General features: G+C 35.3%; 1 protein-coding gene across 3 annotated transcripts in view; it reads right to left on the reverse strand.

The window, feature by feature from the left end:
* Window positions 1-25,336, reverse strand: part of LOC149424497 (neural cell adhesion molecule 2-like) — a 239,400-nt gene that overhangs the window by 102,907 nt on the left and 111,157 nt on the right. For all 3 annotated transcript variants that reach the window (XM_089631386.1, XM_089631383.1, XM_089631385.1), the window contains exons 6-7: window positions 14,890-15,093; window positions 11,759-11,904 (exon numbers count right to left, since the gene is read on the reverse strand). In XM_089631386.1, coding sequence (XP_089487512.1) covers window positions 11,759-11,904; window positions 14,890-15,093 — 350 coding nt within the window. The remainder of the gene's footprint in view (window positions 1-11,758; window positions 11,905-14,889; window positions 15,094-25,336) is intronic.

Raw genomic sequence — 25,336 nt, forward strand, 5'->3', positions numbered from 1 at the left:
TCCCAACAATTCCCAAATATTCCAATTTCTTTAAGAGTATTTCATGATCGACCGTATCAAAGGCTTTTTTGAGATCTATAAATATGGCTGCCACATATTCACCCTGGTCTATATACTGTTGAAGGTTGGAGATAAAATCAAAGGCGGCACATTGAGTACTAGAATTTTTCCGAAAGCCATATTGTTGTGGTGTAAGGATATTATTCGCAGATATGTATTTAAGGAGTCTATCTTTGATTATGGTCTCAAATACTTTTGAAAAAACCGATAGAAGTGATATAGGACGGTAGTTAGAGATACATGTTTTACAGTCTCCTTTGTGTATAGGTATTATCTTCGCTAACTTTAATTCATTTGGAAACTTTCCCGAGGACAGTGACCAATTAAAAAGTTCTGTAAGGTGACCCGCTAATTCTTCTTTACAAGTCTTAAGAACTGATGGTGTTACTCCATCGAGTCCCGGTGCTGCTTTCAGCTTAGTTTTAGAGATGATCCTCAGTACCTCATCTTTGTTTGTCCTAGCCATGTACAAGGATTGGCAAGCCTTCGGTTCTACAAATACGGTATTACAGTCATCCGGGAATGACGGAATGGTAGCTGCTAGCTTTTTTCCTATTGAGAGAAAAAACTCATTAAATGCGGATGCTATTTGGCTCGGATCCTTAATTACGCAGTCATTTACCACGAGGGATTCTATTTCGTTAGTTGGTTTATGTGTTCGGTTTGATAGAATAGAGTTTATGATTTTCCAGGTTTTAGTGGGGTTATTTTGGTTTTGTTGAAAGCTGTTCGCATAATATTTGTGTTTTAGATTTCGCCTATAATTAGTAATGGTATTTCTCAATCTCTTTTTAAGTGTTACAAGAGTAAGATTACCAGGGTCTTGTTTCCACTGCTTGTGAATCTGGTTTCGTTCTTTGATTAATGTATTTAATTTGGAATCAAACCACGGAGTATTCAGTTGTACCCGACTTCTTAATCCTGTTTTTGGTGTAGTTGTACCTGATTCTATTGCCTTTTTAATGTGATAATTGAAACTTTTAAAAGGGTCTTCTGAGTTGCTTAAGTTGATCGTGAAATTGTTATCAAGAAGATAGGATTTTACTGACATACTGTTGATGATAGGTCTCGTAATCCGGGATTTGGTTCTATTATTAAAACATTTTTTTAAGTTGTTCTTATAATCAACAATAAGTATATTATGGTCACTAAGTGGATCATCAATATTCGATATAGTAGTCTGAATGTTTTGCCTATTTGATAAGATGTGATCTATTAAGGTGCAGCTTGTATCAGTGACTCTCGTGGGAAATGTTTTGTTATGTATTGAAAAATTGTAAGATTGTAAGATGTTGCAAAAATTTAATGAAGAGTGTGTGGATATGGATATGTCAATGTTAAAGTCTCCGAATATTAATGTATCTTGTCTACTTTCGTTCAGTATTTTTTCTAGATGTATTAGAAAATCCTGCATATTTGTGTTGGGTTTTCGATAGATAGCATAGATGTTAACTGGTTTCCTATCACTGCTACTAAGCGTTATACCTAAAAAGGAATTTTCATTTGAAAAATTTTCAATAATTGCACACTTCATAGTATCAATCACATATATTGCTACGCCGCCTCCTCCTTCGTTGGGGCGAGAAGCAAAAACACTTTTGTAACCATTCAGGGAGTAAAACTTTTCCTCTCCAATCTTAAGCCACGTTTCCGTAATGACGAGCACGTGTACAATGTACCGCGAACTTCTTACTTTTTCTTCGATCTCATCAAACTTATTACGGATGCTTCTCGCGTTCATATACATTATTCGTAGACAGTTCGTCACGGGATTATAATTCTCGATGGTGAGGCACTTATGCTCATGTATGTTACACTCCATAATCTATAGTTGCAAGGTCGTTCTTGAGTGCAGCGATGTAGGCCGGGCAGTTGTCCCTATCTCCAGTTGAGTGATCAGCAGGCTTACCAAATCTGGTGCATGTCGCGCAAACTGGTTTGATGGTGGAATTTGGGCAGGACTCACCAGTATGATTCTGTTGAGCACAATGTCCACATGTGGGTTTGGTATCTCTGCAATACTTGTATGAGTGACCAATCATGTAGCATTTTCTGCAGACAGTAAGGCCAATAAAATCTCGGACGCGGCAAATAGTCCAGCTTATAAATACTTTCTCTTGCTCGACTAGAAATTTACGTACGGTAGCGGGTACTGCGTAGATACGGTGACAAGCGTTACCTGTGCGAGCACCAGCCAGGTGACTTAGTTTACAGCCTGCAATAGTTTCTTCAATGTCTTCAACGTTGGGAATACCAGTGAGAGCCATCCTTAAAAAATCTTCGTCGGTCAGGTCCCGGGGAACATTAAAGAATATCAGTCTCGGTAGACGCTTTGACGGTAGTCGGGCCTTCAGTTTGCTCGAGTTGTCGAAGCAAGGTGCATTTAATAGCTTTTGTTGTTCGCCCGTGGTTGCCGTATTGATCAGGATGCCTTTATTTCTTATTTTTTTTATTCCCGTGACCCGAACGCCTAGTTCAGATGGCCGAATTGTATCTTCAATCATTTTTTTCGTACCGTCACTGTCCTTTGTGGCGTCCGCATCCGTTGGAAAGATGCAAACGGCAGGTCTTGGTGGTCCGACGCGATGTCCTTGTTGAGTGATTGGTGGGGGTTGGTGAGCATCATATGGCTGTTTTCGGGCGATGTCAGCAAAAGAGAGGGTAGCCTCCGTTGCCACTGCCACTCTCCGCATTACAGGCCCGAGATCAGACTCTAATTGTATGATTTTTTGCTCAAGGTGCCTTTTTTCCCTCTTCTCGTGGCGTATTTTTATTTCTGCCATTCTAAGTTGTGCTGTAACTGTAGCTAAATCCGCACGCATCGTCTCTCGCTCCAACAACAGCTGAGATACGGATCTGAAAACTTCCGATACGTTTCTAGCGATCCTCAGCTGCTGGTCTTTTGAGACCTTAGATTGCTTCTCTGCTAACACAAGTTGAAGAGCTGTCAAATGTGCTTGGGTTTCATTGAGCACATCTACTCCTGAAGCGCAAGGATATTCCGCTTCGGTGACGTCCGAGCCTTTGGATGACGTAACCGAGCTGTTTTCATCCGCATCCTCAATCGTGACGCACTTTCCTCCTATATCCTCTGGACTAGGAGACATCATGGTGCTTATGTGTCGTTTTTTAGGACGATTCATTATTAAACACTACTTTATAAGGACACATAAAAAAAAACAATGTTTGAAACAAAGTATTAGTTCTGTTCAGCTTTGCGCCTGAAAATTCGTAGGTGGGCAATCGGTCTAGCTCTATGTAAATCAAAACAAAAGTCGCCGTATCGAGTTTTTATATCACGATTTTTTTTATATTTGCACTAATTGAGCACAAATAACTTTAAACAGTTTATCACTATGAATGTATCTACGAAATCCACTATCGGTTTTACCGAAAAGTTTCTGTTTTATTCACGAAATTATCGGATATGTTTTTTTGTAGGTTCTGGATAATTTTATTTAAAAGAAAAAATACACAAATGTATACTAAAAAGTATTTTGCGAGATAAGAGTAATCTCTTTCGACGCACAATTGTCACTTTAAAAGGATTTAATACAGAGAATTTAGATAGTTTCGATTGTAAACAAGGGGTATCACAAATTCACAACACAAACGCAACCAATAGGAGCCCTGAATGGTGAGCTCATAATTAAAGCGGCCAATCCGCGCACTTTATCCGTTGTACACAACACTTTGGTTTGGGATGCAGTGAATTTTATAGTTTATATTATTAAAAAAACAACGGTAAAATGTTAAAAAGTCACTGGAGAACACTACCACGTGTTAAACTTTCGTTGTTTTTAACGACGATTACGTTTTATCTTCCGTCGGATTTATTATAAAGTTGTTTACTATTATTAACGATAGCTTGACAGAGCACGACGCTTCGCTTCGTAGGTACTCGTAGAATTCAATAAATGAGGTAATAATGTATTAGTAGTTCTGTGAATAATAATAGTCCTCGTGTCCAAAAAAAGTATATTCTCAGAAGCTAGAGATACAATTTGTGAGCTAATTTATTTGAGCAAACTTTAAATTAGGTAGAATTTATATCTTTCAAATATACAAAAAAACATGGCGTAATGTAAAAATTATATTTTTAAAAAGTTAAAAGAAAAAAACCCGCGGAGCGGGTTTTTAACTGCTAGTTATCATTAGCCTTATCAAAATAGAAGGGTTTCCACTATTGCTGATGCTTATACTATTGATTATAATTACTGTGTATCCTTCTATGTGAGAGGCAGAAACATATTTTTTTGATTTTTTCTGTTTTATTTGTTGTTACCTATCAAAACCCTTCAGTACTTTCAACTCTTTTGTTTAGTTAGCAATGTTTTCGGCGTATTTCAAATACGCAATATACATCTTGTTTTTTTCCGTAAAAACAAATACTATACAAATACTATAAATATAAACTAGATAAATGTATCTTCCCAGCGTACACATTTAAAATAAACAATAAAATTTTAATATCAAACGTTAAAAATGTTGTCATAAACGCAAACCACATTTTTACTTATTTTTATACTCCAATCGTAGAAAAATTGAGAAAATCAATACTTCGAAAACATGTTCGTTTTGTTTGGGGGATTTTTAAGAAAACTGTAACTTTCTTTTTATCTCGTTTATATATTAAAAGTAAGAAATAGTTTAACATTTTTCTGCATGATAGAAAAAAGATAAAAATATATTGATAAAATATGGACGCCTTGTTATATATGACCCTAAAACGCTGGAGGGGTTAAATCTCATTTTCAAAACTTAATTTCCTTTTTTCAAACAAATTATGAACGATTAGTAAAATTGGTTTGGGGCATAAGTTAAAAATTTCAAAAGATTTCCGCAATAATAATGGTACAAAATCGAATTTTGTCATAAATACCTATAAAACTGTGATAAAAATATAAAAAATTAGGTTTTCTGTTGTGCAAACAAATTGCATAACAGTTTCCCGAATTTCGTAGAACAATGTTTTTTTTAATTGTGAATAAACTGATTTAACACACAAAAAGATATATTCAAACTTCTCTCTTGAAAAAAGTAGTATTTTGAGTTGTGCCACTGTTATTTCCAAAGTGCCATATGTATGAGCTCCGCGAACAAAGGATTAAGAAACACAAAATGCATTAGATTACCTGCGTAGAAAAAGTGCTAAAACAAAAAGCTCATATATTCCGCGCCAAGCTCACAACTTAAACAAAAAAGTAAGAAAATTAACTAGCAATGAATTAATATTATATCATAAAATTTAAGACTTACGAACAAATTAGTATTTTAGTAATTTGCTGATTTAAAACAGTAGACACGATTTTAACTAATTTTTAAAGAATCTTTATTAATAAGCACCCGTCAAAAACTTAATTAAAATAAATAAATAATTTTGTAACTGAAAGGACATTACGAGTAATTATCAAATTACAACGATACATATTGTAACGGACGTAGTTGACCATATTATTTAATTTCATAAAAATTGTTTACTTTTATAAAATGTCCCTACTCCACGCCACTGGCAAAATCACCACTCCCCGCCACTGGTCATTTTGTCCAGTTTTCGGCCCAAGCGGCTTGAAAACTTTGACTCCGAATGGCTTCGATACCACATCGCCGGCTTACCTGCCGCGTGGATCAATGTCCAGCATTTTTTCTATGTAAATTTTACATAGAAAAATCAATTTTTAAACATTGCAAATATGTATATTTTACTTGTTCATCCCCTCGGCGGTAGTCAAATAAACACTATTTTCGATATACTACCGCTGAGGAGATATTAAAAAAGCTGTTTTTCACCCATATGTAAACCCATTTTTGAACAATATTTTTTACCTTTTTTGCGTGTACAAAAATCCAGGAACCTCGTAGCATAGTGAATCTTATCTCTTTCTGAGCGCTATGTTACGGGGGACCTCGGAAAAATACTAACTTAACATGTTTTACAAATTTGATCGCTTGAGATCATTTTTACACATTTATTTTACAAACATTTCTTATTTTTTGTCGTATCTTGGCAAACAAAAAATCTAGTTGTCAAGATACACATTCTCATAACTACTATGCCTTTAAACTATGTAATTGTCATTCATGTAAGCGCTCAAAATCTTTTCTAACTCGCAAATTTAAGCGACCACTATCACCATTGCTGCCGACAAAATGAATATGCAACAGTTTGTCGGAGGCTATAAACTCATTGTTGGCGCGGGTACAACCCCCCACCACTTTTGGGCTCCTAGCCCAATGTCGGGCGCGAGTCAGGCTAATTAAATATAAGCAGCCACATAATTCAAAATAAATCAGTTCATCTTTACCACCAAAACCAAGCGTTTTATTTATCAACAAGTGACTCCTGCTCAACATCTGCCTCACCTCGCCGAGTCTTCTGCTCCAAGATCTTCTGGTGTTACCTCTTCGAGACCAGCCGGCCCTCCTTTGGAAAACCGCCAACACCAGAAGCGAGCAGAGACGAAAGCACACCCAGTGCCCACCATTCACCAAGCCTGGGTGCGGGAGGCAGATTTCATCACCAATATCAACTACAATCATCATCATCGGCCGTAAAGGAGCATCTCATCGGTTGAAGACACGGTTTGGACCCGGCGCCTAAATCTACAGTCTTGTGCGGACTCCCGTCCAGTACACATATGTAGTTGAGAGATGTCTAACAGGAGGTACGAATTTAATCGTTTTTTTTTAAACTATATGAACAATTTATTATCATATAACAGCGATAAGCATACTTGTAAAATAAACCACCCACATAAACAACACTCACATCCAGCCGCGGAGTTGAATTGGTATTCATTAAGTTACAGCCGCCTTTGTATATGTAATATGAGCACAGACGAGAATTACAATACCTAAAGTGTGCACAAAAATTGAATTAGCTCTAAGACGTAGGTTCTTGGGATTGAATTATTATTTAAAATGTGGGGTTGATCCTTTGACGTCTATTCACGTAGTTGCTTGGCAAGTGTTTTCCACGCAACCACTAAATCAACGCCGTAATCTTTATTGTAATTCGTTAATGGAAAACACGACACGTACAAATCCCGAGACCTGCAAAGTCACCGATTTATAAATTTATTTATTTAATTCCATGGCTGGTATTATTTTAATTTATTCACTTCGTAAAACGTTGTTGGGTACATTCAACTAAAAATAAAAGCAAACACTTTAACTATACATCGATGAGAAAAGTTGTGTAATGGGTAGTAACCGTTCGACCGTTTGGAGTTACACCACTATTGAATAATCACTTATTCAAAAGTGGTGTAACTCCAATTTTGTTTAAAATTTTTAAAAAATTATTATTTATATTTTAAAGCGTCAGTTTATTGGTACAAACTGGTTTACTTCAATATGTAAAACGTAAATATGGAAAACATTTTACAAAATGTCGTTTTTCTTGAAATTTACATATATAGTTTTTTTTTTTTTTTGTATTAGGCAATTCACCCTAAACACATATAGTTACAACACTATTATTCTTACCGACACATACTAATAGTATATAGAAATGGTTATCAAATGGCAATGAGAGAGACATGTTATACAGAATGTTATTACGAGGGATGAGATGGGGTCCAAGGAATAAAAAAACACTTTCCTATTGAAATCAACTAAGTCGTAAATACATCATTGGAAGAATCTTGCAGATGAACCTTTCAATTATTAGTGATTATTATTTAAAAAAATTAAAATGTTTATTAATATTTTTTCAAAAATACTTAAACTAATGAATAGCTAGAGAACAGGAGTTTTTTTAATCAAGTAATACCGCATTCCAAGGTTACAAATAATGTCAGAAAATTGAAATTCATCCTTTTCACAGATTAATCTAGAAGTGGATCGAACCCGCGATGGTCCGGGTAATTTTTTTTATAAATCTACCACGCTACTAACAGATTAGCCGTGAGCTTGCAAAACGTGTGGTGATATTCCCCTGGCAAACATGCAACTTTGCTTTTGTTAAAAAAAATTTCGCCTGCGGCGCCTTTTCATCGAAGATAACTATACTTAAAAAGTGCGCGGTGAGCCAGATAAGGTTTGGAAATAAAACCATGGAATATAGATATATTGTAATACAAAGAATGTTTCTTAGTGCTGTTACAATGAAAAATATGCTTAATACAGGTTCTGAATAGAGGCACCTGAAAATTATTTTTCCCCTTGAAATATTTTCTTTGCTTGAATTCTAAAATTCTCAGCACACTTTGCGCAAAATTAAATAGCGGGATATTGTAATGCAACTCGGAGGAAGACGTATGCTTTGGGCGTTTGACAGAAAGATTTAAGGGTAATTTCAGTTTCAGGTGAAAGTGTAGGCGAATCCCCCTTCAACCGGAAAGATTTATCCACGCAATAAACATTTTTCTGATTCGTTCTGACTATAGCGGAGAGAAAATAAATAAATCTATCAAATAATTAATCTTATTCGAGGGTAAGTAGAGTTGAGCCGAAATATTGCCAAATATTAGACAGAAAATCCCGTGAAAATCTTATAATAAGTGAATTTATTTTTGTGACATTAATTTTCAAAGGAAAATGTAAATCGGTAGCCGAAAGCTTTGACTCACCTAAACGGTAAACATTATTTTAGTGCGAAACGCCAAATACGTGTTTTTGGAACAGTACTTGGCTTGACAACATTCTTTATACATGCTGACGGATTCAGTATATTCAACATGAAACATTTCTTAAAAAAACTAATGAAAGATTTAAATATTATAACTAGAATTACAAATCACATTGAGCACACGAGGAATTGAATAAAAGCATTTGTGTAATATTAAATGCGCAGAAATAAACTAAATTTATATCTAAGTTACCCGACACTTTATTTATTAACAAAAACATTAAAGGATTATAAATATGAACAGTAATATAAAAAATGTATAATGGCACAAAAATAAAGATAAAAAGTTGTTGATTCGGACATAACCTGTCTCGCTAGACGAACTTGTTTTGAGACATAATTTTCAGTAAAATTAATTCATGCACTGTCTATGGCTACTAGTAGGTACAATGTACAGTTATTTTATATTTCTCTTGGTCTAACGTACAGTTATTTTATGTATACGAAGATCGCTAGACTTGGGTGAGTTAACTGCTTATTGAACGACCTTTATTAAATATCCATTGTTAAGTGGCGATTTAAAATTGATTCAAACCCTTTTTGTCTTGTTTCATCGGTGAATTTTCATGGTGAATATTCTTAGCCTGGAACACCAACATGAAGTGAAAAAATACTTGCCGATGGGAACTGAATTCAAAGCCTTCTGATTACCGGTCAGGTGCTCTACCAATTGCGCAACGTAAGCTCATTCAAAACCTGTTAAATTATTCAATGTGTACTGGTATTTTTCATTCAACAATTTTTGCTTCTTTAGAGTTTTTTTTTTCAGGCTAATAATTATTGCCTAGAAATAATATGCAATCGTTTGTGCTATGCTTTTAAAACCTTGTCTCGTAAATTAGTTTGTTATAAAAAATAGATTATTCTCGATGAAATTATTAATATAATAGATATGGTTCCATGATAACTCAACACAGTGACAATTCAATAAACTTTTAAAAAGTGATATAAAGTCATTAGAAAAGAATTTTTTTTTCTAACCTAACCTAACCTAGCTACATAACCCAGTTAATAAAGTTTTTGTTTTATCACTTTCCATGAATTTATAAAACTTTTTAAAGATGTGATGATTTATCATGTTTCCAATAGATATATAACACAAAAAGTTTAATAAATCTTTATCTCGGTCTCTTCACTTTAATACTATAACTATTATTTATTCTAATAAAGTAAATAATATTATTTATCGTATGTACCTAAGTGTTGTGTACTTATGTATTATTTGTATCTATGTAGGCAATTACCTGTACAAAATAAATTTAATTCTTATAATTTTTTTTACGTGAATATCGCACAAGAGTCTCAACTGTTCCCAACCGTCTAGAGCCAGTTATACTATGGCATCCCCAATCGGGGTATGTTGATGGTAGTGGGGAGGGAAAGGGAATGGAAGTTCTGGAAGTACCTGGCTATTCTGATCTGGTCACCAAACCCACACAGCTGAAATCATTTTAAGCAATGTTTCATTTTTGAATTATGGTCTTACACCAGGGCGATACTACTAAAATTTAACGATTACACTTAATTTTTATGATAAACCTAATCCAACCTAACCTTACCTAACCTAACGTTTATCACAAAAAATATGGTAATGCAACATTTTCAACTGATGTTGTTTTAATTTTTACTCCAATCTTTAAAGGTAGGTACAATTAGTAATACTTAGGCATCATAGAGCTATACAATTAGAGGCGCTAGTGGGTACTAATATCTCGTCAAAACGTGTTCCACTAGACCGCGATAATCGGTGCGCGTAGAACGGATTTTTGTAGTCTTCTGCGTTAGAGCTTTGGGAGCATTAGAGGCAAAATTCGAATAATTGACGTACGAAATAGGAACCTATAATTTCGCGTCATATCGCATCTAAATATAATACACCATTGTTAGGCATGCAAATCCAGCAGATCCCAAGTAAATATATATTATACTTGATACTCAATTACTTAAAAAAAAACCCTTTCAAAAGTGTTGTCCACAAAGAAATTGGGTTTCATAAAGCATTCGTCATAAAGATCATATTTTCAAAAACATAATAATTTACTAATTCTGATCGGATCTTTATCACAGGTGTCTATACTGTTTGTTTTCTCCAACATTCTTTCATTTCTCACACACAAACTCTCATTATTCTACACCAAACCGTTACACATATTTAAAAAAAGACAAATATTGGGTTACGAATAACCTGAAAATATTTGAAAAATCTTCTACTACCACTATAGTAAGCGAAAAATGTTGCCTTTGTCGTAATGGAGGGCTTAGCCAATAGAGGAATTGAACTCACAACGCTTGTGTGGAACCCAGACGCGATGCCAACTCAGCCACTGGCCGGTCATTATTAATAAAGGGTAGGTATTGAGTCCCTACATATCTCTCTCTAAACACGAGTTATGCTCAATTAGAGATGTATTAATTAATGTCAAGAAACATATATTATACATTTACCCATATTTATTTATTTAACGCCCAGAGAGCTTTTACATGTAGGTGGTACAATTTTGATGACAGACAATTTTGAAACATGAGAAAGAAATAATAAAAATAAAATTACATCAAAAAGTAATATTATATGCAAGAAACAAAAATTTAAGATTTTCACAGCCAAAAGTATTTTTGTTATTTGTTTTTGGGGTGTTATGCCGTGTTGCGCTAACTCCTTCTTTAGCTTACGTTTCTAAAAAAGGAGTTAGCGCAACACGGCATAACACCCCAAAAAAATAACAAGAAAACAAGAAAATATATTAAAAAATACAGCAATCTGACTAGTTTACAAAAATACAACTTCCAATTAGGAATAGTGTTGAAATAAATCTTTTACGTGATCCACAAAATTTGCAAAGTTAATATTAGATATATCGAAATCGCCTAAGTATTGGTATGCCGTTGTGTGAAACCGTTGTATTGGGGAGTTCGCAATGTAATTATTCAAATCGTTTGAAATAACATATTGTTGTACACCGTTATTTAACCGTTTTGTATATATAAATGCTTTGTTAATACTTTGAAATAGTCTTAAACCCTCTGTCTGCTGTACAGTTACATTATCTAATAAAACATATTGATTACCTTAGTTTTTTTGAGTTGTCGTTTGCCCTTCCACCAAGAGATGGCAGCAGTGGGCCGTGCGCCTGCGGAAATGCACGTCACGCTGTAGCGCTTGTCGGCCGCCATTGGAGTGTTCGGCTTTTCCATATCCACCGTCAGGGGGCGCACTGCAGATAACAACAACATGAACATTTTAAATTATTGAGAAACCGGCGCAACCCGTGAAAAATAACTTTTTTTTTTTTTTTTTTTAGCATCGTACTCCCAGGAGTTAATAAACTCATTGCGGGAATTATAATTACTGGTAATTATAATTGTAGGATTTGTGAAGATGAATATTTAATAAACATATATTCGCTTCAGGATAATTGCCTTTCAAGGAGAAATTTACCTTTCGAATATTAGGAAACCTGAAAAATTAGGGCATATTTTTAATGAAGTTATATATATATTAGTAATTTAGTATTTTTAGTATTTTTTTTTAAATTGGCTCCACACAGGATTACCTGCTGACAAAAATCCTCAGGGCCTATGTTATATTTTGGGATGCTTTGTGGAGGGTCTTTTAAGGAAATGGAAGGAGATAAGTTCTGAGAAGGAAAATGTAAGGGATGAGTAGGAATCTGGGGGTCAATGTGTCCAGGAGTGACGGATGTATGAATTTATCTCTCCTGATTCGACCAGCCATGCAGTATAGACTATGTGAAGTCAAATTACATAGTGGCCGCACTTAAAAATTTTATTTTTGAACGAGAAAAAATGTAACATTCATGCATATTTTACCGTCTCACCTGACATTAATAATAGTTGTTTCTTGTAATAATTAATTTTTAACAAATTGTTATTTTTTTTGCGTATTTAGCGTGCAGGGGAATTCGGCAACTTTATCTATAAAAGTTACAATGACAATGAATTTATATAAATAATTATTTGATATATAATTATGTAAATAATATAACAGAAGAACATAAAAGCAAAGTGGATATTATGTGGTCTGAATTTTGAAGCATGGAAATAAGAAATTTTGTAAACATATTATTTTGAAACTTTTATAAAGTGTGTAATTAAGAAAACATTTGAATGCTTTGAATGAACTCACATTTTCTATGCACTGCAAATATTACGGGGTGGTTTTGAATCATAATTTTGCAAATTGTACTAGTTTTGCCTCATGTTTAAGTGAAAGAAAAGTATTTTCATTGCAACCAAAGAGTCTGTGGAATTATAAATACGAAAATTTAATTACATTAACTTTTAATTGTGTGTTTACAACATAATTTTATCACTGCATTCAATATTTAGTAATGTCAAAGTGACGTTTGCGTGTTTTTTGAGTCGGTCGCAATGACAGCATTTCAAAACTTTATTGACAAATATTATATCAAATTGATTTTTATTCCAAGATGTAAAATAAATCATATATCATTGAAATCTTTAGGGCAAAAGCATCAGGAATGTTGTCCTTGTCTATCAGTATTTTAATGGAAGATGCTCCGTGGAACTAGCGATTGCCTTTGGCACCAATGTATAGTCGGGAAAATACACCAAACGCGCGCTGAACAATTGAGCAAGGTTGAAATTTGTCGCATGATATTGTGTTGCTTCTACGACATGCTCTTGAATTCAACAGCTCAACTGAAGAACGATTTGCCGACCTCTGTGTTTCCTACCTCCTACAATATGGCTCTCATCCCTCTATCTAGAATTCCCAACGATGATGGGTCCCGAGGAAAAAATATTTTTGTGTGTGAGTTAATGTATAATGAATCCATTCCAGTTGACGTACGATTGGATTACGGCAGTGCAAGCGTTATTATAAGCATCTGCTATTTCCATTTGCATTGAGTTAGTGAGCGCTCAGTCAAAACATGACAGTGAAAATGGAATTGAGTAATCCTTCTCTAGGGGTAATTTTAATGAAATTCATTCTGGAGTTCGCTCAGCTTTAATTGGTGAAAGTAGAAGTTAGACTTTAAATGGGATGACTGAACACATAAAATATTACACTCTAAGGAAATTTTCTTGAATTTTAATGAATGTTTAATGGAACTTTATGTTAATGAAAAAAATTCAAATGTACACAAGAGATGACTTATCCCAAGTTTATTAAACTTTTATATTTAAAGAAATAAGGTAGACGAGAGTAACGGGAATTCGGGGAAATGGTAGTCATTTATGTAGTTTTGGTAGTTTTCCTATTAAAATTCAGAGGTACAATTTTTTTTAAATGAGGACCAGAAATTTCCAACTCCAACAGTAATCACTCAACTCATATTCCAGTTATTGATGTAAGCACTCGAGTGGTTAATGTTTAAAAAAAATAACAAGGGGATTTCGTAAAAGAGCACATAAACATTAAAAAAAACATTTATGGTCTGTTTTCAAAAGCAAAAAGCTTTCTTAGGAGTAGAGTAAAGCAAAATGTAAATTGAAAATTAATCGGCTTCACTTATTTGTTTGATTAAAAAACTGACTCAAAACTTAAAAAAATAGCATACTTGTTTTCTAATTGATCTGGCATTTTTCTGGGTATTCTTTCAAATGTATGCTATCAAACGTTGTACCTAATTATGTCACTACAATTACAACATATTAATATTTTACCATAGATATCATATCATAATGCACACATTTTTTAAATTATAATTAAATCTAATAACTACATAGTTAAAATCACTTTTTGAGTACAATCGAAATCTTTGGTGCGCTATTCTTATCTCAGGGTTAGACTTAAAACTAATTTACAAATACAAGCTTAAAGAGATGTAGTTTGATAGAAATTTGGGGGGAGAAGGGGAGGGTTTACAATATAAACAAATTTAGCTGAAAATCATTCAAATTTTTTTCCATTGTAAATACCCCCTCTCTCCCCCATTACTTCTACCACTAAATCTGTAAGTCTTCATTCGTAATTTAGTTTTAATTAACCCCTGATGAGGCACAGCTCACAAATCATGTCAGGTGTATCTAACCAATTAAAAAAGATTAAAATGAAGTTTTCACTATTTCTAATAAAAATTGTACCACAAACAAAGTTTGTTGTGTTTGTTTTTCTTAAATTTTTTATTAGAGAGTAATTTTTTATGCCTAAACATCACACGTCCACGCTGTTTTAACAGCCCTCGTCCTGGCGACAAATTCCAATAACTTACGGTTCATATCGAGCAGGAAGGAGGCCTCGCGGGGTTCCACAAGGATGCTATTGGTGGCCTGGCACGTGAAGGTGGAGCCAAGATCCTGACGGCCTATGGCCGGCCACGACAGCCGGTTCTCCGTCACGTCGCCGGTGCTGTGCTCGTACTCCACGTCTACGAGGACGCCGTTTACGAGCCATCGGACAGTGGGCGAGGGTCGACCTGGAAAATGAAACGTTTTTATGGGTTCCACACACAACAGTGCACGGAGAACAATGGGTATGACTTTTTTAAATCAAGATTCTGTTAAAAATGTGACTGCGTTATCATTTACTAATATAATATAAATCATTCGGATATATCTGAACACGTGGTCACGCAGGTGGCCTTGTCCGAATAGATGTAATAGACGAGATGCGAAAGGATTATTATTTTTCTAAACACGTGTTCTAACTTCCTCCCAACATATTCGTGCTTTACTGATAGTTTGTCAAATAATTCGTTACAGACAATAAAGAATATTTTATATGAGTAAATTTTATGTGAATAGGTATATAGAAGAAATCTTAATTTACCTGTACTAAATTAAAAATTCACTTTATAATGCATACACCACTTTTAATGAATCAATACATAACAACAAACCAGGTTTAACTTAGCTAAAGCGTCGCCAGAGATATTTATCAACTGTGTAAGCCCTGATGAAGCTTGAATTAAACGAAACCCGAGTGATTAAGTGGTGTATCGTAAGGCGTGTTTTTCATTTGATGCCAATACCCCTATACCCCAAATATTTGCTTCTTTCGAAAAAATTAAACTAACCTAACCTTACAAATCCCATTATTTTATTCATTATTTAATCATATCGAATAACGTATTTATTCCTTAGCTGGAATGTTCCGGTGGGGTGGTTGAGGTTATGCAATGATTAGGTTAGTTTACGTTTCCAAGTAGAATTATAATCGACTTGCAGCCTTATAAATAAAAAAAAAACACTTCCCAGTCGCTAAAATCTTACTAAAAAAATATATTTTGAAAAAGAACTGGTAGCTAAAATACCTTTGAAATATTCCAAAATTACAAGTCTAACAACAATTAAACTACCCTTTTGCGCTGTATAAACTATGTGTCTAACATTTTTTGGATGTTAAATTCAGGTCAATTTAGTTTATTGGTAAGGTTTTTACATAAACGGTTGTTTACCAAATGGATAAAATTTAAACCCCTTTTATTAGTGTGAATAAAATTAATTATGCCAAATAGTCATCGTTCATCTGAACGATTGACGATTTGGTCACAAATACTAGTACACCTCGTAGTAAGTATTACTCGTACACAAGGTACAGCTAGATTACAACAAATAAAATTAAGACTGTTATTTTTGATATATAAGTTAACGAAAGTATCTATCTGCCAATTTATTTTCAAAATAAATATTCCACAACAATGTTGTTTGCGTAAGTTTACAACAAAGACAAAACTGTCAAAGAAAATAATTGTTTGTTTTGCAGAACAGAACAGAGCAATAACGAAATTCGTGAATATCTTTCAGTAGATCATTTAACAACACTTGATGTGTTAGAGAAACATTTAATTTTTATGATAAACAAGATATTGTAGATTCCTACTTTTTTCGAAGAAAGAAAAATATCAGATAGGTATATAGAATACCAAACTATCAAAGAGAAATAATATTCTTTATGTTTTTTCCGTCGCTCAAACAGAATGGTGTGAAAGATATCACTTCTTTGAGGTGGGCGAGCTTTTCAATTTGAGTGATCGCCCTCAGCGCGGCGGGACTGATATTCCAAGGGCGGACCCGTGAGTAATCCGAGCCCGCACACCCCGAGTGCGGCCGTCCGCACGCCCAGAGTACGTCCGTCCGCACGCCACGAGTGGGACCGGCCGCGTCCGCGCGCCACGAGTGCGGCGACATTTAACATCGTGGAAATTCAGCGCGTCGCTTTTTGTCCACAAATGCCCTTCTTGCGGACCGTGTTGCCTGAATGTAAACGCTCAGAGGGCCTATTGTCTCGGCGAACAAAAAGTCGCCGAAGGAGTATAATGCTCGGCCATTACCTGTACGTGGAAAGCAGAGTCTTCAAGAGCCGTGACACCGCGCTGAAAATCTAGCATTCTGAAACGTGCATACATCATTTTCTGAATGGAGTCTTTATTCTTGCTTCTTGTTTTCCTTACCCCTTGTCCTCTACCATGTACCATTCCTTACAGAATTTAGTCAAACAATATATGTTTGAGGTGTTTGTACTATTTGCTATGCCCTGTTGGGAACACTTGCATGATGTGGGGAAAAAAAGATTAAATCTGTTCCACAGTATGACAAACTTAACTAATGAACAAACGTAGACAAATTATAAATGTTTAAATTGACACTACCGACTTATGACTCTATCGACAGCAAAGTTAAGCGTGTTAGGCTATATAACTGTTTTCTTCTCCAAACATACAACATACATAATAATGTATAACATACCAATATACATTAACACGTCATTTTAATACAGGGTTTTGAAAACCTCGGTATAGATTTTCCTAGTCCTACTACCGTGTTAGCGGAACGTAAAAACGTAAATAAATATTGAGTGTAACTTATTCACACGCCTTAACTACTCTGTACTTTGTAAGTAAGGCCAATCAAGCAAGACATAAAAAGAAACATTTAATTAAAATATTATTAATTATTTTTTTTTTGGAATAACTTAAAAAGTAAAACCTCAAATTGTAATATTTAATAATTGAAAACAATATTAGCGATCCTCATTCGAAAATCGGAAATATAAAAGATACGGTCATATCTAGGACTTGAGGACTTGAACCCAGAGCCCTTGCCTTGCGTGGGCACCGCTCTACCAACTGAGCTAATGAGACCCTATCTCCTTCGATTATTGTTGATACTAATGTTTTCTAATTATTAAAAAAAAAGTTTTTTTGGCATATATTCATATTCACTTATGCAGGCCCAGCCCTTAACCAAATGGCGACTGACACTGGTAAAATTTTTGGCGCCCCTAATAAAATTATATATTTTTTTACGCTTTAAAACGAATATACGTACCAAAATATGCAATACCTATATATTTTTTACTTTATCCCTATGCAAGAGGCCCTGTTGTAAATAATTCCCCTATGTCGTCTTTGGGGATGCTGTATTGAGGTTCTTTCAAGGAAAGGAAAACTGATATGAGGGGTGGGTTGTGGGTAAGAATCTGGGGGTCAGTGTTTCCAGGAGTGACTCTCTCCCACTACGGTGCAAGGCAATGGTCTGGGTCCGGCTGGAGAGATCTAAGGGTCTCCCTCTACCGGTCTCTCCTATTCCGGCCCCCCACACGATTGGTAGGCAGACGCATCCGTTGCCGAGACCTGGTAAAACCTCACCCTATGAACGCGGGCACCCCAGCTACAAAATTGTTCAAAGAACAATGATCTGCGGTCGAGTAGGTAGGTATACGGATATGCCATTTTATATCAAGGATCTGGCCATCGGGCGTTACGTGTTGGAACGAAATGATATTTTTAACTCATTAGGTATAAAATATATTATAAGCAATGACATTTTTTTATAATAAGTCATCAATTTATCAACGCCTTGGCAATCAATTGCGTCAGCGTTGGATCGGCCCTGCACTTATGCCCTTGATCTAAATTGTTATGTGTGCGTAGGTATAATCTATTAAATATGTCAATGCCTTTTTTGTGCCTCTTTTTTTTCTCTAATTACATTTTGTTTATCCGAGATTAATATGTTTTCTTCCTGGTATTTTATAAATTGTTTTTTAAATACTCTTTCGAAGAGCTTTGAATTTTTTATGTTCATTGTTTTTTTTAAATTTATATTCACGGTTTCACTCTCTTTTATATTCACTATTGAAGTAACACTGTAAAAATAATACATTAAGAAACATCTGATTTCCCGTACGGCTACGCCCCTGATATCTGGGTTTTGATTTCAAGAACACGGATAACGTCGGCGCTAAGATAATATGCTAATATTGAAAGCTTCCAGATTTTACTTTATTTTTGCCTTGGTCGGGGATAAAGCTAAGAGCGCGTTTAGGATGCCGCATTCTCCCGGCTTCCTAATGTTACGTCAGTTTCATAAGATTGTATTATCTTTGCTTCAGGACTGACGGTGAAGGGAATATCTGGCAAAACAATGAAGATAAATTCAAATTTAATTTGCAAAATCTTCCTATGTAAACTCTGTAAAAGCACCCCACTGTTGAGTTTTGACGACAATCTGTTCTGAGGTCCCTAAATTGCGTTGAAAAACTATTAAACCTTTCCAAAACTGGCAACTTGCTATATGTATGGAACATACCTAGTGAAAGAGGTAAGCTTATTATGAGAACAAGTTTACTCGTGGGATATCCCGTGCACTTTTCATGCTCCAATCAACACGATTCTGCATTGAACACGGACATTTTAAACGTCACTTACGTACAGTTCAGCAACTATCTATTGACGCATGTCAAAAAATAGCAAAACAGTCCCCATGACCTTTACATGTTCATAAAATTTGTTATCTTTTCCGTAATATATCAGTTGTGACTGCTGTGTTAATCGAATATTCTATCGGATTTTTAATGGAAAGTACAAATCTGTGTTTCGTTTCTCTTACAACTCGGGTAGCTTCAAAATCCAGGTTCAGTATCCTCTACACAAAATCTAAAAAAATGATAGGCTCTCCCAGGGACTCCTGAGTGGAGTTAATTCAATTATCACTAGTTTTGAAAATGTTAAGGCTCCGTAGTAAGCGTTCAAAAAGAAGAAGAAGACGATTTGAAAGGAAGATACGTAAATAAAAATGTTAATTTATGCGCCAATATTGAAAAACGATGATAATTGATGCATTAGCGAAAATATTTAATAATATTCAAAATGGAGCAAACATCTGTAGAAAAATACCTAAAGTAGCATAAGAAACACATTGAATTTGTCACATCTACAACAAATTAAATAAGAACCAGGTGTGTTTTTTTATAATTTTTGGAGCATAATTTGCGATTTTTTTTCTATCAAAGGATGTTCATATACTAATTTTTCAACTTGGTAAATGTTAAATATTAACTGGAACATCAAAAAAAATCCCAAGAAAAATAGTTTAAATATATTTGGGTAAAATCTTGAAAAATTATTGAAAGAAAAACAAAACATTTACAGGTTGTTGAAATAAGACATTTGAACGATGTACCTATTATGATAATGTCAAAAAACCAATATGTATATTTTACTCGTTATTTTTTTTATCGCCTCACGACTAAAAAACTTGAAACCTGATCAAATAATCACCACAAATACCGATAGGTAAAACCATATACTCCAGGACGAGTTACCGATCCTAAACATAATTCATCAAAACATTCGTAGTATTAACAAAAACTTTTACAAGCACATGTGATGGACTCGCCCTGGGATAATTTTTTTTATTATTGATTTATTATGGTGAGAAATTTCAGTCGATCTCACGAAATAGAGACTTCCAGATGTTGGCCTTAAAGTTATTCTAAGAGCAAGTGCTTACATTTATTATGGTGGGAAAAAAAAACTTGGAACATGCACTGTATCGTCAGAGACCTCCGAGGTGGTGCTAAAATTCTCAGATTTAGTCCAGTGCAGTAGCAGATTTGCCAGTATAGGGGGCGGATAGGAAAAAACCCCTAACAAGATCAATAAGAAACAATTCAACTAGGTTGAGCAATGCTACTAAGTGACTTTCTAAGTAGGAAATACGCCGTTAAATATAGTTACGTAATTGTTCTAAGGATTTAGACGAATTATAATTATGAATAGCGAGGAAAATAACATTTTAACAGGACGAGTTTGGAAGTTGATTAGTTAAATTAAAATCCTGCAAGAAGATTTAAAAATAAAACTTATAAATAGAAGATATTTAATACATCCTAGACCGTGTTGATAATAGTAAGCCGAGCTAAAATGCTGGTGGGCCGACACGCCACTGGACTGAGGAGAGTCGTGTTTCATCCTTTGAACAAAGAATTGGACAGTTTACTTGAGAAGTAACAATTTATTGGTTTTGAAACGATTTAAATTAATGTGACGGGTTCTAGAGCTCATAATTGATGGGGTCTTTTAGTGCGTTTCTGCCCTTGGATACACGAAATTTCGAGAATTCAGGAGACATAAATTAGAAATCGCATATGGCGATTTGGGGGTTGGTTTGGGAAGGGGGTCTGGATTTGAAAGCGCGGGGAGACGGTCGAGACAGTTAGCGTTGAAGAACGGGAGAAGGAAGTCGATAGTCGAGGGTGAAAAAAGCGGTTCAAGATAGTCAGTTTGAAAGCGTTGGGAGACGATCAAATAGAGTCAAGGGGTTCAGAGTTTCAAGGTCTGGGAGACGGTCGGGAATAATCAGGATCGGTAAGCGTTTTAAGATAGTCGAGTCAATAAAAACTAGGAAGCGCGTCAACAAGAATTAATCGTCGGGACGCGAACACGGCTAAAGTCATTTAGTGTAGAAGGAGTGATTTTTCTAACAGCATGAGTATTTTACTGCATGTGTGTGTGGTTGTTTCTTATAATTATTTGGATTGTTGACACTAAGATGTATCGGTAAGTCTATTATAATCTAATTACTAACCCTTATTTTCCTTTATGTTAACCAAATAATTCAATTGTATTTTGAAGTAAGAGTATTTAACCTGAATACTATAGGTAATTATGTTAAAATTCTTCAGCAGAAGAATTGAGGTCGGACCCTGTTAGCAAGAGGGGCCATAAATTACGTATTGTGTTGGGGCCGCCAGGGACTTGGTTAGTTTAGCTTTAGATCATTCAACAATAGACATTATTTATGAGTTAGACTATTTTTCGCAATTTAAAATGATTTAATAATTCTCCAGTAGTTATATTTAGCGTCAAAATGTATAAAATACAAACCATTGTATTTATGCGGTGTTTTTATAGTCCGGCGAATGGTTATTAGTCGAAGCAATCAGATACCTATAGGCGGAGTGGTAACGAATGGAACGGTTAATTATATGCTTCAATACCTGTTATTTGACAATGAGCTATCGTATCCTTCTTGGGAATTCAACTTATTCTTCACGGAATTCATAGAATATATTTAATTAAATATAACTTATTCGACCATCACTCTCACTTAGCCATGTACAGCGAGTTCACCATTATTTCAACTATTAGAGCCACGTGCGTATACCTACGTACCACTAATACCTACTTCCAAGTCCGTTTTACGAACTTTGTGAAGGCTACGGTCTATTGTAGTTATTACAGGGGTTTCTCTGTTAGCATATAATTTTCATTCAATTTTGAATCGGGATAACGCAGCGGATTGAAGCTAGCCGCCGAGAGAATGCATCTGTCTGGCATTCCTATTCTATCAAGTGAGATTTTCATTTTTCATAAGTTTGGCGGGGACGAAGCGTACAAATTTTCCGTAGGCTGTCCTATCTTACCAAAGCGACAAAAGCGAAGGGAACGAAATTTGTGATTGGCTTGCCTAATAGGGACTTTTGTGTTAGCAAAGTCGATAACCCTGGATACCGAGATAAAGTCTATTTTCAGTAAAGCAGCGCCGGCTTTTCCCCTGCTCAGGTGTGGTTGAGTTATTCCCGTAAAAGCATCGGTTTCTGTCGAAGGAGTTGGCGGACCAGCCTTAGATAGTCACCCTGAATAGACCCCTGTTTCGAGTATTTTCAGCTTGTGAGAGGACGCTTTTAACGGAGTTCAAATCGAAGGGAACGAAGATTGCTAATGGGCTTTCCTACTTGAGTTAGCTGGTAGACGAAGGAACAAAGCGGATAAGGGCTTTGCTATTCTTGTCTGGCGTATGGGGAGGATTTTTTGCTGACAGAACGAAGGGATCGTGACGAATATGAAGTTGTTTCGGCGATTTCTGACGTCTTTCCTGCCAAATTTAATAAGTACTTACCCCACTATAGGAGGAGAAGTCATCCAGAATTAGGTTGGAAATTGACTCCGACTGAAACCGTTTGAGCTGACGGAGATCGGATGATTTCAGATTCACGACCTGATGATTCCAGTATCCCAGATCCTTAGCGCCGGAAGTCGAGGATATCACTTTCTACCATTCTTTGATATTTGAAGCGAGCGGAGGGTGACAAACGATAGAGCGAGTGACCATGACTTTGAAGTGGGGTAAAATCTCCCGTCTCGGAAACACTCGTTATGTCGGATGGACGCCCCATTCAAATTAAATATTGACATGACTATTTTGAGTGTGGACGAAAGACTTGAAGTATGTTCTGTATTGTACATATGATAAATATGTGTCATTACCTCTACTGGAACGAGAAGCTGTATAGACTGGAGCCAGGAGCTATTTGGAGTAGCGTGACTGCAGAGGCGAAGTCGAACAAACTGAAGCTGAATTCATCATTATTCTTACGAGCGTAAACCAGAGGGGTGTTCAAGGGACTCCCGAACTCCTGACGTTGCTGATGCAAACCACTTCAGTATATGTTAATGTTTGAGGTTAGTAGAGTGGACTCCTAACTTTCGGCATACTGGCGAAGCTTAACTCATCATCGATTTGGGGGAGGTTGACTCGACCTAAACCTCGCGCTACCCACGTGACCCAAATGGTTCCTGACACCAGGCTATCATGCCACCGGACCGGAGCAGCTCCTTATACCGAACGGTATAAGATGAATCTTCTTCAATCATCATCATCATCAACATCATCATTTACCAACAAGGACCCACATCCCACCTTCATCACCCTCCGGCAGGAGGCAAGACATGTCATTATTTCATCTGTCGCTGAGCAATATTCAATTAATTTCTGGAGGTGTTGGGATTGGACCATCAACTTGGCTGCTCTCGAGCTGGTCACGTTGATGGATGGGATTTGGACGGAGACCAATCGAAAGCAACACATGTTTTGTCTCTAGCTATTCCCAAAAATACCTACTCATAGAAATAACTCACAAAACTAACAATCCATAGTCAAATCATTAACTTAGAATTTTGTGCATCTTGAATTGAATTGTCTATAGCGAATTTCATATACTTGTAATTAATTGTCTCATTATATTAGCACATTATCGACTGCAGAAACCGGAAACGTTTGGGCGAGCAAACAAGGTAGGAAAAGATAGTTAAAATCAGGGTAGTCGGTCATTGTCTTATTTTCAAACCATACAGAATGTAACACGCCTCATCTAAAAAGAACCAAAGTTACCACAACCAATTAAAAGGATCCTTCAATGAATTAATCACTGTCGAAACAAAAAATTACACAACGTGACATATTAATTCGTTAAGATTGAAGGGTTGATAAACCGCGAGAAGTTGCAAATCAAACGTAACAAAATATTAATCCGTTAAGAAGAAGCTGGGGGAGACGGTTAAAAACATTACACACAGGATTATCAATTACTCCTCCTCTCCCATAGGAAGTCTGCTGCTATAAGTGAACCAACATTAATACAACGTAAAATGAATAAATCAGCTCTCACGAAAACTTGCGCTGACCACATAATGACAAAAATGAACAAAAAATTTGTACAATCATACATCAATCCACCATTATCGAACATTTCACTTTAACGTCGCACAGAAAACGATCTTAAAGGTAATACTAAAAAAACATAGACTGATTGCAACAGACCAAATATTCAACAGTTGTGACGTACAAGATATACGCCAATTATACGTTAAAACACTACTAAACTATATTTTTGACCAAAAAAACAAAATTTCAACATACACAAAATATCACTAACAGACCCGTTAGACAGGCGTAGAAAACAAACATAAAAACTCGGACACTAAATAGAAGCTTTGGACAAAGACACTATCAATACCATGCTATAAAAGCATTCAACAGTCTCACACTTGAAAATAAAATTGAGGAAAACAAAAATAAATTCATACATAACATTACAAAATGGATTAAAGAACAAAAAAGACAATATTACCAATATTTCATAACATTAAATAATAAAACCTACACGTAACACACAAAACCAATTTAAAACACACATCACTCACAAACACACAAGATTATATTTATTTCTCTTTAAATGTATAACGTAAATTATTTTTTATATTACAAAATTAAGGCCTCAGCACGGGTTAGCCACCCAGTGAGGCCAACATTACTAGATACTATAAAATGTAACAAAATATTGTATAAACAAAACAAACTTAATATTAATTCAAAGAACAACCGTCCATTAACTCAAAATCAATCCTGTATTAAATACATAATAAAATTATCAAGAAGCTTGGATTACAACTGGCCTTTAACACTGGCTTGAATTTAGCGAAAAAAATAACCATACCTCAAAACTTAGAACATACATAAATACTCAAATTCTCAATGGAAGAAATTTACATTAAAACCAACCACTAAACACGAACTATAACTAATTTTACTTAAATTCAAACCAACATCTTCATCTGGTAGTGATGGAATCACAATGTAAAAATAAAATAC

This window comes from Hesperophylax consimilis, chromosome 4, assembly GCF_061612785.1.
Source record: "Hesperophylax consimilis isolate HC1 chromosome 4, BYU_Hcon_1.0, whole genome shotgun sequence".
In the NCBI taxonomy this organism is placed as follows: Eukaryota; Metazoa; Arthropoda; class Insecta; order Trichoptera; family Limnephilidae; genus Hesperophylax; species Hesperophylax consimilis.